This window comes from Bactrocera dorsalis, unplaced genomic scaffold (assembly GCF_023373825.1).
Source record: "Bactrocera dorsalis isolate Fly_Bdor unplaced genomic scaffold, ASM2337382v1 BdCtg092, whole genome shotgun sequence".
NCBI classification, from domain to species: Eukaryota; Metazoa; Arthropoda; class Insecta; order Diptera; family Tephritidae; genus Bactrocera; species Bactrocera dorsalis.
In genome coordinates this window covers 1-15,247 of record NW_026038143.1, presented here as the reverse complement: position 1 = coordinate 15,247, position 15,247 = coordinate 1, and the positions used below count along the sequence as shown (strand labels likewise).

The following is a 15,247-nucleotide window of genomic DNA, read 5'->3' as shown; positions in this document are numbered from 1 at the left end:
TGCATGGAGTTGCACAACACGACTATACGTAAGTATATTTATTAACGAATGCGCGAAAATACGCATTTTAGCTAACCAATAGGTTTGACGGGTGTTGGGCGAGTTTTTTTTTTGTTACTTTTGTTTTTCATTTATTTTTTTATATACAATGCGTTCACTTTTTGGCTCTTCGCTTTTTGCGATTGCTAGCCGCATTACTTGTGTTTGTTGTATTACTACCGCTGCCGCTGCTGATGTTGGCCTCACCGTTCGGGGTTGTAACGGTGGCGTATTGGCGTGCTGTTGCATTGGCCGCTTGAGCAGAATTCATTTGTGTGCTAGAAGACGCACCTATTATACGGGACCATATTTGCATGATCATAGTTTTGCCGGCTGTGTCGCCCATATCGCCACCACTGTATGACGCTGTTGCTGCTGCTGCTGCTCTTGTAATTTTCTGTTGAGCCACATTGTTATTGTTGTTGGTTTTCGTTGCTGCTATTTTCCCTTTAGAATTTGGTTGATTTTTTTGTTGTAGCTGTTGCTGTTGTTGCTGTTGCTGAAGAGATCGTTGGGCGTATTCTCATGACTTCTTCACTTTGCCATTCATTGCCGACGATGCTGTGCGTCCACCGACCGCCGCTTCGGCAGCATGCGTTGCCACATGTTGTATGCCCTTCTCCATGCAACCCTGATATATGGGCTTCATAAACTAAATTTGAAAATTGTAAGATAAATATTATTTACAACAATTTAGAAAAGTAACAGAAATGTGAACTCACGTTTTCCCACATAAACGTCGCAAACTCATCCAATTTTACACCGAAATCACCCATTTCCCCGCTGTACCTGTAAGCAAATAATGGAATATTTCGAATTCAGTATCGCTCCGAGTTTCAGGCAAGTTACGGCGTTCCTTTACCTAATATACGCCCACAGCGCCAATGTTAATAGGGCAACACCCATTACTAAATTACAGAAGTTGGCAAATGTGTAGAGCCCGACGAGGCCAAATATTCCGCTTAGTACGTAACAAATAACTGCCGAGGCAAAATATACGGCCGGCGTGCGTGCTGCCTTGAAAATATTTTTGCTCTCATTGTGCGCTTTGTAAGTGACGTAGGAGTCTTCCAGATCCAAATCCAGTTGTTGCCGGAACTTTTCAGAGAACTCTTCGCCGCCCATTTTTCGTTTCGATGCGAACTGCATGAATAAAAGAAATAATTAGTGGACACATTAGACGGCTTCAGAATACTTTGTTGCTTACTTGGAATAAAGCCTGATCTTTGATGCGGAAATGTTCGGCCTCTAAATGTGCCGTGCTTAAGTACGGTTTGGTTCCGCCACAAACCTCCTCCATTAGCTGATTGTAAAGCTCCTTCGCTGATGCAACAGCTGTCAAATGATTAGCTTCGGCGGTGGCCTGCAGAGTAATTTGCATATTTTAGGCAATCTTTATGGCAAAACTCAAAGCGATTACTACTTACGACAAGCATACTCTTCGGTTCAGGCAACTCATTGCCCTTGTAGATGCTCATGTATGACTGGAAGTACTGTATGAGGTCGCGTGCACGCACCCGTTGGCCACTGATTTCCTTATATACCAAATTGTCCGGCGACAGCAGCATCGGTACAAATGTGCGTAGACTCTGTTTGAACTCGGGTGTGATATCCTTGAGACGTCCGTCGAATTTAGGGTTGGTCGCTACACTTAACCCTGGATGTGGCATCAAGAAACATGCCACTTCCATGAAACAGGCTGCAATGTGTCGTCGCAACGACTGCAGTTCCGGGTGCTGTTTGTCTGACACTTCTAGGCGGCGCTTAAGTATCTTATCGCCACCCAGAGCGCCATACTCGGCCTCGTATGGAAAACTCCAATCGCGCACCAGAAACTGTAAGCGTTGAAACGGCTTCTTGCCTGTATCGGCCAATGCTAAGCGACCATATTCTGTGAACAATTGCAAATGCTGCAGATCGTCTTCCTGTATGTTTTGTGACAAATTGTATATCTGCACGGATGAAACCATTGTGCTGAGCGCAAAAACGGTAGCACAATCGCGCACTGTGCTCTGGCTGTCGAATGCACCCTGTGTGTCGAGTAAAATGATGGCCACCTTGTCGCCGTTCGGGTAATCGTGCAGGAATATTTCGGACCACATTAGGATACCAGTGGTATCACGTTCAGAACCGCCGCGCCACGAAAAGCCGGTCAGCGGTTCGTTCTCATCACCAATCCAATCGGTTACCACATCATGGCGCACATACTACATATAGGAACGAGAAAGTCAAAAATATGTTCCTCAATATGATTAATTCAAAATAGTGTGTGAATTTGCAATTACCTTGGAGTATAGGTAGCGCAGGAAAAAGTCAAGCAAAAAACTTTTGCCTTTGCGAAACGCCCCAGCCACCGATACGACGCATACGAAGCGATCTTTCACCTCGTCGCGCATTAACACTTCACTCAATGCATCTTCGTTGAGCACAAAAGTGTGCTCCTCCGATGTGTTTATAATCTGGATTGCCGTTCCAGGCATGGCTAATGGCTGTAAGTGCACCTACTATACGGCCTACAGTGGCAATTCCGCAAATTGTTTTGTGTGCCTCGTTTCTACAATTATTTCACCTTAGATTACGCTGGAACGAGAGAGAGAGTAGAGTTTAGTAGTGTGAGATTGTCCAACTTTGGAGTAAATGTGTCTCTATATTGATGGCAGTTTCCTCATAATATTCTCTAACTCCCCTTCGAATATGTGCATTGTCATTGTCTCTTGAACCCATATTCTAACTTTTTTCCTCTTTTAGGTGATATTATAAGTAGGTCTAAGGTACCCTACTCCATACAAACCTAAATTAGTACTAGAATGTAAAGCTCTCAAAAACGTTTTGGATAATTAATATTTTTTGTTAATAACTAAAGAATTTGAACGAAAAGCAAGGTAGGATTAAATTTGAATATTACTTAATATTTTCCGCAAAAATTCTGAGCAAATAAAAACATGAAAATTAATATTGCTGCAATGTGTGTACATATGTATGTTTGTATGTAGAACAGCTGCCAAGCAACATCTCAACAGAGACGACGAATTCTTGGCAAGCTTATGTGCCTGCAACCGCACTGCGCGAGAAAATCGCGGAGAGTGCTACAAAATGCTACAGAACCATGTGAAGCTGCCAAAAAACTAAAATCATGAATAAGATGAACAACAACAACCACAACAAAATAAAATTGAGTTGAGATGAAAGCATAATTTCAACGCAATGTATAGAATGGCTAGGGATAGTGTGAATTTTTCATTTTTTCGCAATTATTAGAATACGAAAATAAATTTTTAGGTAGCTTGCATTCGTCATCGGCGGCGGCGGCCGTTGTCGCCGCTAAAGCTGTCCACACATACCAGTACTAGCGCTGTCTGAGCGAGGAGTGCGGGCACACGATGCCAGCGGTTGTAGCTGGGCAAAAACGCAGCAACAAATTGGAAGTTTTACTACAAATAGACTCAAAGTTAAAGGTTTATTTAAAGTACAAGTCATTGACAGGTAAATTTCGCTGTGTGTGTATGTGTGTCGGCAGACGTGCCGCAGCTTACACCTATTCTGTCAGCATGCACCTGTTCTGGTCTTGCCATAGACACATACACACACATATACATTTGATATGCACTTTTACAGTTTTGTAGTTGCAGGTAGATGTATCGTAAGCGCGTTGGGCTCAACGCGTTAATGCTTGCGGCATACTTCTCAAGATTAATCATCTGACAATAACAATTTTTCTAGTTGAAATGTCACAGCGAGTGCAACGGAACTCATTTCGTGCCAAACAAAACAATATGTAATCACACAATAACAAAAGCAACAAAAATATCTAATAAAAATCTCGCAAATTGTAACTAAGATATATTTCTGCTTAAGGCATTGTTAGGCAATATTTATTTAATTTGGCTGGGAACAGTTATGGGTGTAAATGGTGTAGACCTTTGGCTTTCGACATCAATTAATTGAGCAACAAGTCGCTCTCTGCTTTCGAATCACAATTTATTTCAATAAAAATACCTTAACTGATGACGTCCACACTGGGAATAGTGAAACATTTGGATACATTTATATTGAGAGAAAATTAATTAAGCGAATACTTGAAAGGGAACAACAAAATCAAACATCATTGGCTTAAAATGTAAATGTGTAGACATGCTGTATGTATGTTTTTATATTAACGGGATATTAAAAATTGTTGCGCATTTGGAAATATTTTTTTTTTTATAAAATTGTTAAAAATAAAAACAATTAAAAAATGTAGTGCAACAAACTCGTAAAAAATATGCAAATTAAACTAAACAAATATATTATGGTAACATTATTATTATCGCTTATTGTTTATTTACATTGATGTACGCTATAATTATTATAATTAATGCATTATCCAAACAGTACGAATACACTTTAGTTTGATTTTATTTCCTTTCTGTCACTCATTCAATTGCATTCACGATTATTCGCCATGAAGTCACCTTACTTGGACTTCAAAACTTTGAACTTCAAGCGTGCATATTTTTTCAATGTCAAAAGCAATGCGAAAATAATATAAACTTGAGCTTGTTATTGGAAACCCGGAGCAACATCGGCACACCAGCAGCGCACACTTTATAAATAACAGTACACAAAGCAGATTCCAATATCTGTAGCCGATGGAGATAGGCGAGTATATAAATACGTAGATAATTGGAAACTATCATAAATCAAACATCTCACTGTCAACAACAAAAACCACACTATGAATAATATTATAATAATAACAACAACAAAAGTAACTACGTCAACAATATTTGTAAACTCGGTAGTAAGCAACCTATTCGTCGTACTTCAACAACACAAGAACCACATGCACATACAATGTTGTGCTTGTTTTTGTGGCCGATTATGGAGAATTATTTACTCGTGGCGTTCTATCACTAATAAGTATTTACCAGATTTTTGGGCTTTTGGTAAAACGACGATTTAATTGAATTAATTAACCGTCACCGCACGCAGTCGAATTGCTACTCAAAAGCGCGGACACTGCTCTGTGTGCCCCAACTCAGATTAGTTCAGTTCACTTGGCATCGAGGCGATTCGGTTCCATTCGCGACAATCAAATGATGTGTACGAGCAGAGACAGTGTCAACGTAGTGGGTTCTCCGGCGCTGCGCTGTGCTCGTTGCGAGCGTTAATCGTGTTCAGAAGCAGAAAAACTTGCGCACTCGTCTCTTTCGATCGATCTCACAACGATATTGCAGAGATTTGGAAGCATGACAAAGAATATATTAACCAGAACCTGCTCGTATCGCTGAAGTACATAAATTCATATATGTATGTACTCATATATATCTGTATATTGGATGATTACATCGACGATTCGATTAGTATAATTACTGTTTTTTGCTTGGCTTTCTGTTTTGTTTTATATTCTTCTCGTTTATATGTACATTGTAGCCAGAATGAGTTAACACGGTCTCAACCGAAGGTTGGATGGTTCACTGCTTAGTGATGTCAACAATTGAGCCGAACTTGGAACCAGTATTTTGTAAACTTTTTTTATGTCACGAGAAATGTGTGTAATGGCAGTTTGCTTTAGCTGAAAATCGATTTTTAATTTATGAACATTAAAAAATTCAGATAATTTCAAGATATGAGTGCATTTGTAAGATTTTTTTTTTAAACTTAACGGGATTCCCTCTCAATATTTCAATCAAGTAGACTTGGAAGTTTTCACGCGCTTTCTTAAATATATGAAAGGTTATAATCGAAGGAATAAGAATTTTGATAACGATTTTCATTTTTAAGCCTGTAACTGTAACTTTTTTCACAAAGAATTACTTTTTTGGGAAGCCATCGTTTTTGTTAAAAATCAACATTTTGACTAGTTCTTCGATCTTGTTGTTGCTCTTTTAACAGTTATATAATCTCCATTTGCGTGGTATGGTTGTCACCGTGGTCATCTAACGGCAGGTCAATGAAACGTTTTGTTTCGACGGGGTGAGACCATAGGAAAAGGGGTGTTAGATGAGTTGGGTTTGCTGGGCTTTTATTTGGGCGATCTAACCCTATTTGGGTCGGGAGCCTAAGATTAACTAGTTCTTAGATCATTACCCGTGTTAGTCTGTCGTAATATTTTTTCTTGGTTTTGGATTTTAGATAATTTTGAGAAGAAAACTTTTCCTCACGGCCCAACATCTTTTTTCGAAATTTTTTCAATATGAAGAGCCATTAAATGTTTATTATTTTTATTTTGTTATTAAATAATATGCCCCTTCAAAAAATTAATGAAAAACGCCTTTTCTGACTTGCATGTGGACCCCTTAAACGTAAGATTAAATTTCAGTGGGTTTTTGAGCATGGTTTACTATTGCTGACCAGTTTCAGGTGGGATACTGGGGAGGAGAATTTTTGAAAATTCAAACTCGAGGTTAGCGTTTTCTTACAAGCCATGTTTCGTATTTAAAAAAACTGTTCTCAGCAATATTTTCCACACTCAAAACTTCTTTTTCTCTTCGCTCTCGGCCGCCGAGCAGTGAGGGTGCGGTATTAGTCATCAATGGCCCGAATACTTTTTAAGCCGGGTTAAAGCAAAAACAGGTAAAATCCAAATGAGTTTCCAATAAAGCTACGAACGGTGGAATGTACAAACGAATGGGAGAAAAACATGAAATGAAAAACACGTTTGCCCCGATCGCCAGGTGTGCTCAACATCGATCTCTTTTCTGTACATATGCGGCAGAGGCTTACAACGGCACATAAACAGAGAATATGAAAGTAACAACGATAGCAGACACCAGTAATAACCGCCAGACGACGTTCGGTTAAACGCAGGCTTTTCAACTCGCTTTTGTCGCTGTGAAACGTCGTTGTCGTCGTCGTGGTCGTTTGTGGGACGAATAAGTGAGTAAACAAGTGAGCGCCGCTTAGTCAATTCGATTACTGGCTGTGTGTTTAAATGGAACGTTACTGGTTGCTGCCGCTTGTTGGATCGCATAATCGCTGGACAATGAAGCAGAACACTGGGCGAATGCACGTCAGATCTAACGTATGCGATTTTCAATAGTAAAATATAATAGAGGAGACCGACGTTGGCGAAATTTCAAAACATAATTCAAAAGCCTAATAAAAGCAGCAAAAGAAAAGAGACTTAATTAGTGCGCCAACAAAGCTTGTGGATAATCGAATTTGATAAGAGTAAATAAAGGTTTATTGAATGAGGGTGGCACCCTGAACGCCAAGCGAACGGAGCATTTAATTAGTCGGATTCCAGCAACAGTGGCTACAGCAGCAGCATTCAGAATGCCAGCAAAGACTTTTGAAGCACTTCAACGAACGGTGCACACACAACGGCAAAAGAATACCTACAATAACGGCCACCGCCCAGCTAAAGCGTGGAGTCACACCTGGCGAAGTAGCTATGGCAGCGACGGTAGCAGCAACACCAACAGTAATACTAACAGTTCAACACACTTGTTTACACAACGTTCTGGCCGCATGTTGCAATCGCTATTGTTATATTTCACCGTACTCCTAACTTTAGCAAACGCTCAAAACACCGAACAATTGCAGATCGTGCCTATCGCAGGTGAGTCAACGTTTTTCTACGTCGGTTGCTACACTGCGCGCACAGATCTCCTGCAGGAGTCCATTTACTCGAAGACGCCACGGACTTGTGTGGAAATATGTGAGCATCAAAACTTCAGCTACGCTATTTTATCCGCGGAACGTTGTTTCTGTATCAACAATGTCATCGCGAAGGATCGTCAAGATGATAAACTGTGCAATACACGTTGCTTAGCTGACAAATCACAGTATTGTGGTGGCGTTGGTGTACACAGCTACTATTCAACTATATGGGCCACAAAAACGGCACCGCGCAATCTCCACGTGGACAACGTTACCGAATACACCATAACAGTAGCTTGGGACTCGCACTTGTCTCCTAGCAAAGTTTTTGTGGCTGGCGTTGAGGCCGCCGCAATGAACCCAGTGCAAGAGATTACGAATTTTCGCATACGTACACATGTACTGCGCACGTACTCAACACTGCCTTTTTTCCCGCAGCCTGAATTTATAGTGCAGGACATGGAGACAAGCTTCGAAATCACTGACCTACATCCGGCCACCGAGTACAATATCACAGTCGAGGCAATGTGCGCACAGGTGGTATGTGGCAATGCCTCACTACACGCTACTACCGAAGTGGGTATGCCTAGTCCCACGCCGTCGCAACCACGTGTGATCCGCACAACAGATTCCACTATGACCATAGAAATACCGCCGATGCGTAATGATAATGGACCGCTGTCCAAAGTGCTGGTAATTGTGGAACGTGTAGATGCTTCGTTGAGTCAACCTTTCGACACCGAACTACTGGGTGGTTGGCAAAAGGCCCAAGATGATGGACTGCCGTATTACATAACTGCACAACTGGATTACAATGGACCGGATGATAATCGAACAAGACAATTTATTGTGGGCGATGGCAGGCGTTATGGGCCTTATTTGAATGTGCCATTGAATACGACTGGCGCTGATATACACATCAGCTTGGGTTTGGTAAGTTAAAATCTGCTTATTTATGAAAATACTGTACTAATATGAAAACAAATTTCCTAATTTATTAGGTTAGCACATTGAATGGTGTAACAAAGACCCTGTATACACGTGGTTCACACGATCAACACGCAATTACATTGGATAATTTTCAATACGCCACCTTCGATTCGGGCCGCGCTTCCATTATTGCTTTGACCGTGACTTGTATCGTATTTGCCATTTGTTTGATACTCAGCGTGTTTACGTATTTCTATTTGCGCTACAAGACCTGCCAGGCGCGCGGAGGTTTGAATCGCAATGCTCATGAGATGACCATGCAACAGCCGATTATCGAGCGCGAGAACAATGGGTTCGTTGTGGAGGATGAGTTGCTGCCCGCTGAGAATTTCCGCCAGCAGCTTGATGTGCTCATCTCGGCTTTGGACCCCAGCAAACGGTTGCCTCGCAATGCATTGCGCATGAATGTTAATGACATATTTGCGGATGGACGCTATGGTGAGGTAATTACTGGCAAATTTATCTCTGCCGCATTGCCGGAAGCTAGCGCCGACTGTCAACTGCATGTGCTCGCTTTGGACGATTTGCAGGGTAAAGAGCAAGCACACCTGCTACGTGACTTCCGCAATCTTTCAAAGTTGCAACGACACGAGCATTTACTTGACTTCTATGGCATCTCGTCTAGCACCGATTGGTTTTATTTGGTCTTTGAGCATCAAACTGTGAGTTTGAAACGTCGTCTTATCGAGAGTAGGCGCGTGCCTAACACGGCGCCCATGCAACGTATTACTGCACTCTCCGAGGAGTTGGTACTACAGTGGATCTATGAGATAGCCAGCGCGCTCGAATACCTTAGCAGCTGCAAAGTGGTGCACAAACAATTGTGTTCACATAATATTTTCGTCACAGCGGATGCCAAATTAAAGGTGTCGGTATTCGGTCCGATTCCGTATGTGCAAAACGAAAGGAAAATCGACATAACTCGCTGGTTGGCACCGGAAGCGTTACGTTATCAACATTTCTCCGTCAAATCGGACGTGTGGTCGTTCGCCTGTGTCGCTTGGGAGTGCTGTACGCTTGGCGGCACATTATATGCCAATATCACAAACACACAACAACTACTTGACGCAATTAAGAGTGGTTCACGACCTGCCCAACCGTCATTCGTCTTTCAGGATCTGTACCAACTGTTGCTCAACTGCTGGCAGCTAGAGCCAAGTGAACGTATCAATTTCGAGGAGATCGCGTATAATGTGCGTCAGTTGATGACATCACCGCGACACGCGTTATGCTTTGATCGAGTGCCGGAACTGCCCGGCGATAATGTGCTCGACACGCTGCCATACTACATGCCAATGCTGGAAATGCTGAACTAGCAACATGTGATTTTTTGAAAATAATCATTGTAGGGATACAAAGGAGCGAGTCAAATGTGCCTTATATGAATGGGAAATATGAATATGTTTGGCAAAAACCAGCCTCTGCCTTTGGTTGCGACAGTTGTGTTCACAACAAAATTAAAGTCTCAAACCTTAGTTTTGTGTAATTTTAAAACAATAATTGTAATATACATATGTATGTACTTTTTGTTTATTTTGTAGCAAATTAAGTTTATTGTTTGATTTTACTTTAAATTATTTTTTTAGACGTAAATAAGCGTTTTGATTGCAGAAAGCCAGTATTCTCATATGTAGCTATTTATTTTAGTTTAAAGCCAAATATCCCTGCAGACAAGGGAAAGTTTAATTACTGTGCATTTCAATAAACAAAAATATTCGAATATACTAATGTTGGAACAACATGTACAAAATGTATTGTTTTTGAAGACACTAGAAATATAAAAGCCCATGCTATGTTACAAATGAGTTTCTTTAATAATATTCAAACTGCAATAAAATAAAATATTTTCACGCGATATTAGTGGTATAGTATTTAAAAGCTACTGCAATCTTAAATGTACCAGATTGAAAATTTTATTAGAATTTTGTTTTCTAGCTTTTATACGCCCACAAAGCGGTGAAAATAAAAAGTGTATATTGGCATTATCAGATAAATCCTTTTAATTTGTTTCAAAAGTTTTTTTTTTATTATTATTGAAGAAGGAAAACTAATTAAATAAGTGCTTTAATTTTCATTGTTTTCGGTTTTTTCTAAATATTTTGGTATGCATATGTAGATATTTAGGTAAGTTTGTAGATATGTAAATTTATGTAAACATAGAATATTTAACGTTGAAGCGCCAAAGGCTTGTAAACACACATACGTTTTACTTTTTCTGCAAGATGCAAATTATTTTTAGAAATCGTTTGGTTATACGCACATAAATATTATCAATGTTTATTGTAAAGACTGTGCAACAAACCGTTGTAATTATACAATAAACTCGCGTAATATCAAATAGTAAATTTTGTAAAACTAATTATTATTTTTTTTATTATTAATAACTATATTTTGGCAACAAGTGTTCATAAAAAATAAAGTTTTCCAATTAGTTGCCTGAAAAGAAAATATCAGATTGACCAAATAGATATAAAATATAATCGAATTCATCAGAATATTTTATTAGTATTAGTACATTCGGAAGAATTCTGCAAACCTATTTTTTCCTTCATAAGATTTTAATTTTTCTTTATTTTAAATGAGTGCATCATTTCTTAATAATGTTGTCTCAATTTCATTTCGATTAGTGCAAATTTTTTGCCAGATGAGATATACATAATTTACTAGGTAACGCTGGATATTTTTTTTTAATTTCTTACAATTTTTCTTTTTAGAATAAAAAATTAACTGTTTTTCGCAAACAACAGACTTTTCCTGTAATGTTCGCAAAAAGCAAAACCCTTCTCAGTATAATTTTATGCAATTCACCTTTTTTCCGATACCCCCACTGTAATTGCTGCTATTGCCTTTTTTTAATTTCTATATGAAAATTCAAAATAATATTCTTCAAATATCATTATATTATTATTATCATATAAAAATGCATGGCTTCATGAATAATTATATGAAATAGTCATATAAAACATCAAACGACCAAGTCAAAACATTTACATATTTGCTCACGTATTTGCGTGCAAATTTATTATACAATGTGTGTGTATATAATTATAAACGAATGTTTCATAGACACGTAGCAATATTTATTGTTTTATAGCATTTTAAATACAAATTTGTGAATACAAAAGGAAGCGATGAATTAGCTCACCAAACGAAATTAAAAAGCATAAAGCACAATTCGCTACAGAATTAACAGCTGAGCACTTTTATTTTTAATGCACATCGTTCACTAATTGAACTGATGGACGATTTAAATAAAGTGACGATCGTCGATGGACTGCTAAGTGACCGGCATGATAAGACGAATCATAGCTAACAGAGAGGAAATGTATATATATTCATATGCAATCTTCAAGCCTATATATTAAATATTTTTAATGAAAAATGGAAAATATTGAGCTAGAGAGAAAGTAATAGCAGAGCTGTGAATGATTGGTAACAAATTCATTTCACACAGCTATAAACTTTTTCCTCGATGTCATAATTTAAGATCGTTAAAAGCAAATCAATTAATCGGTAGATAAAGTCGTTTTATACAGCCTTATGCATTCTTGCAAAAGAAGAAAAACAAAAGTTACCTGCCAGTTCGTCGATGTTTCTTTGAGAGAGGAGGAGGGATTAGTGAGTGTATATATGTACATACAGAGAGACGGAACTTGCCCAATCGACTGAGTCCGCCACGCTGACCATTTATACACATACTTTATAGGGTCGCCGACGATTCTTTCTAGGCGTTACACACTTCGTAAGAAACTTATATACCCACTTCTGGATATACAAATATTTTGTATGTTATTATTGTGTATAACGAATGAATATAATTTTCAGAACAACAGCCTGGCCGCATTTTTGATTAGATTCGAATCAGATATTAGACTCATAAATAAAATTGCATACTCATATTAAGTTATCAGTAAGCATGTTGCTAAGTTTCAATATTGTGTTGGTAACTGTAGCATAATTGTTAACTCTACTATAAATTTATCATCATTGTACACTACAACTTCCGTATGACGAATAAAAACTAGTTCCATAGTTTGGTATAGATTATCAAAACTAAAAACCTTCAAACCTCTGTGATGGTCAGTTTACCGTGCAAGTGACACGTCAAATTATTAAACAACACATTGATATTACTTGTAAAACTTTTCAAAAAATTTTGCTCTTATCAGAATTTATTTCAGCTGTTTGATTACTGATAAAAATATGTTGCTGCATGCTGGTAAAATAGTTAATAAACTAAACAAATGTTAATGCAATGATCCAGCTTCATTATGAAATAGATCAACAGTTAAAAACCTGCCTCAACATTTACATATTGCTTATATGCATCGAAATTTTGGTATTCAAGCAGAAACTGCTCGACCCCTTTGAAGGTAATCAACACCCTTCTCTCAACATACGACCCCGTTCCTAAATAATTCACATGCAACTACTCATATTTTTGGATGTTACAGTATCTCACTTACTAGATTTTTTATTATCTTTTAGCCCTACCGCCCTACTTTTTCTTCATCTTAAATCAGACAAAATATTCATATGCATCCTATATACAACTTTGATGCAGTTTCCTGGCTGGGCACAATTAATATTCACTTGACACGAGAATTTATACATATTGATGTGGCTTGTCACTTCTTTATTGTTTTCACTTACATATAGATATTGCGTTGAAGTCTGCTTTATACACTCCAATAACTTAAACTTTAAGTAGCTGGAAAAATTTAATATCCTTGTTGATCTATGGAATTTGCTCGCAAAAATTTTTGATTTTTTCCTAGTGACGGCAAATTGAATCTATTTGTTGGATATTGACACTATTTTCCAACAAATTTTTATTGTTTTTGTTGCATGCTTACGTACAAATCGTGCGGAAGACCGAGATAACACGATTTCCTAAAACACACGTCAAATTTTATTTAGGGTTGCAGAGTTAATATCTGTTGTGTCAAATTGAAATGTAGCAAGTGCGATGAATTTTATGAATATGCGTTTTTTTAATTATAAGGAGAAATACATAAAATAATTAAAAAAATGAATACATGTTATAACTCCTTTTGTAATCGAAACTGTTTGATACTTGCATATTTTCATTGAAATCTGATGTTGTTTTAATCTTAGTGATATGAGTCACCCTGCATTTTCAGTTATAAATTGCTGGTTGCATTTTCAAGGCTCTTTACCGGTTTGTTTTGATTTTGTTTTCAAATATTTTTGTAATTATCTGTAGCAAATAAACACACAGGTTAAAACACGCATACCTATATTGAATTCAAAATGTTAATGCAATATCAAAATTTAGATTAATACTGTGACAAAAGTTAAGAGGAAAACTACACAGTTAAATAAACTTCGCGGTGTTTAATAAAAAGTATGTGGGTGGTTGCACTTTTCATAATTGAAATAAATTTCAATAAACAACAACAGGCAACAAAATATTTACTTACGTCACAAGCTCGTTGTTCAAAAAGTGTCGATACAGTGCCTCAAAAAGTATGCAATGTGGTTGTGATTCTTCGAAGCGGACCGCATATATACGATATGAAAACCTATTGAACGTACGATAATACACAATAAAATGAAATGTTAACCACAGAAAATGACTGAGATTCCAAACGTTATCACGAAAGTCAGGTCTACGTACCCTGATATTTATTCGGCCAAGGATTGTTTCGACAGCATTACTCCAAATTGCTTCAGAGAAGTTTTCTGCCGTTACAGCAATCACAACTGAGATTACAACCTTAAAATCCCGTTGAACGTACAGAGGTTATACCATAAGGATAAAGAAATATATAAGGCAAATATTTCACCTGGCAACTTTTTAAATGTCATTTCCATCGCACAGTGGTATGCGCGCGTAAAGTTTTCTATTTCCTCGTATTCTATTTTAAAATATTCTATTTGCCTATTTCTTATTTTTTACTTTTAACTTTTACGAGCTCGCTTTGCCTTCGCTTTGCCATTCTTCGGCACTGAAAACTTGAGTAAAACGCGCCAAAAACAATAACTGTATACATACATACATACAAGCATTTATGTAACAGAACGCGCACAATACAGTTATATTTCTATTATTTGAATACACATCAGACCCCTTATTGTGCCCGTCGCCCGCCATAGTACACCTTCATTCACCCCAAAATGCTCGACTGCGAGAAAGTGGTAAACATTCTGATGTCCAACGTGAAAGTTACCACTACTCAAAAGCGCATACACATACAACGATACATAACATTTACTCACATACATATATACATACATATTTTTATATGTATGTGACTATGTACTACCAATAGGCCCACTGGCTCTCCCATAGTGAGAGCAGGCAGGCAGGTGTAGCAGTAGTAAAAATGCGAGAGCGAGTAACAAAACTAAACACTCAACATCGGAGCAGCAGCATCTCATTGGGTGCAACAACAAACCAAGGCAAAACGTCATCATCGGGTGGTGTTGGCTCCTGCCGACGTAAAACTACCGAGCAGAGAGCACACTACCGAGCTCTCGTGAGTTTGGAGCAGGCATCGCGAGCGCCGAAGTATTGTTATGCGAGGAGGTGCGGCGGGCGGGCGGCATGGATGCTGTTGGCGAGATTTTCATTTTGGCTGTCGCTCGTCTTTGATGTTCGTCTTGGCCA

At 38.4% G+C, this 15,247-nt stretch overlaps 2 protein-coding genes and 1 long non-coding RNA gene across 8 annotated transcripts; 2 read left to right on the top strand and 1 right to left on the bottom strand.

Moving 5' to 3' along the window:
• Positions 1 to 518: 518 nt before the first annotated feature.
• Positions 519 to 13,515, bottom strand: LOC105225837 (atlastin). 6 transcript variants are annotated; one of them, XM_029550036.2, is made up of 7 exons: positions 13,267 to 13,515; positions 2,325 to 2,619; positions 1,467 to 2,246; positions 1,247 to 1,402; positions 902 to 1,182; positions 762 to 828; positions 519 to 691 (listed from the first exon to the last, which is right to left on the bottom strand). In XM_029550036.2, exons 2-7 carry the CDS (start codon positions 2,517 to 2,519, stop codon positions 563 to 565), a joined length of 1,608 nt encoding a protein of 535 aa, XP_029405896.1. In that variant the 5' UTR covers positions 2,520 to 2,619; positions 13,267 to 13,515; the 3' UTR covers positions 519 to 562. The 6 variants fall into 6 exon arrangements, with proteins under 6 accessions (XP_029405896.1, XP_029405897.1, XP_049317694.1 ...); XM_029550037.2 differs by lacking the exon at positions 13,267 to 13,515 and adding an exon at positions 11,759 to 11,884; XM_049461737.1 differs by lacking the exon at positions 13,267 to 13,515 and adding an exon at positions 4,947 to 5,084.
• LOC125780116 (uncharacterized) lies at positions 5,201 to 5,644 on the top strand. Its single transcript, XR_007423563.1, has 2 exons — positions 5,201 to 5,328; positions 5,452 to 5,644. It is a non-coding gene; the product is annotated as an uncharacterized LOC125780116 (long non-coding RNA).
• LOC105225836 (putative inactive tyrosine-protein kinase Wsck) lies at positions 6,847 to 10,607 on the top strand. The gene is made up of 2 exons (XM_011204481.4): positions 6,847 to 8,556; positions 8,625 to 10,607. The coding sequence occupies exons 1-2, from the start codon at positions 7,297 to 7,299 to the stop codon at positions 9,927 to 9,929; spliced, it is 2,565 nt and encodes an 854-aa protein (XP_011202783.2). The 5' UTR covers positions 6,847 to 7,296; the 3' UTR covers positions 9,930 to 10,607.
• Positions 13,516 to 15,247: the final 1,732 nt, after the last annotated feature.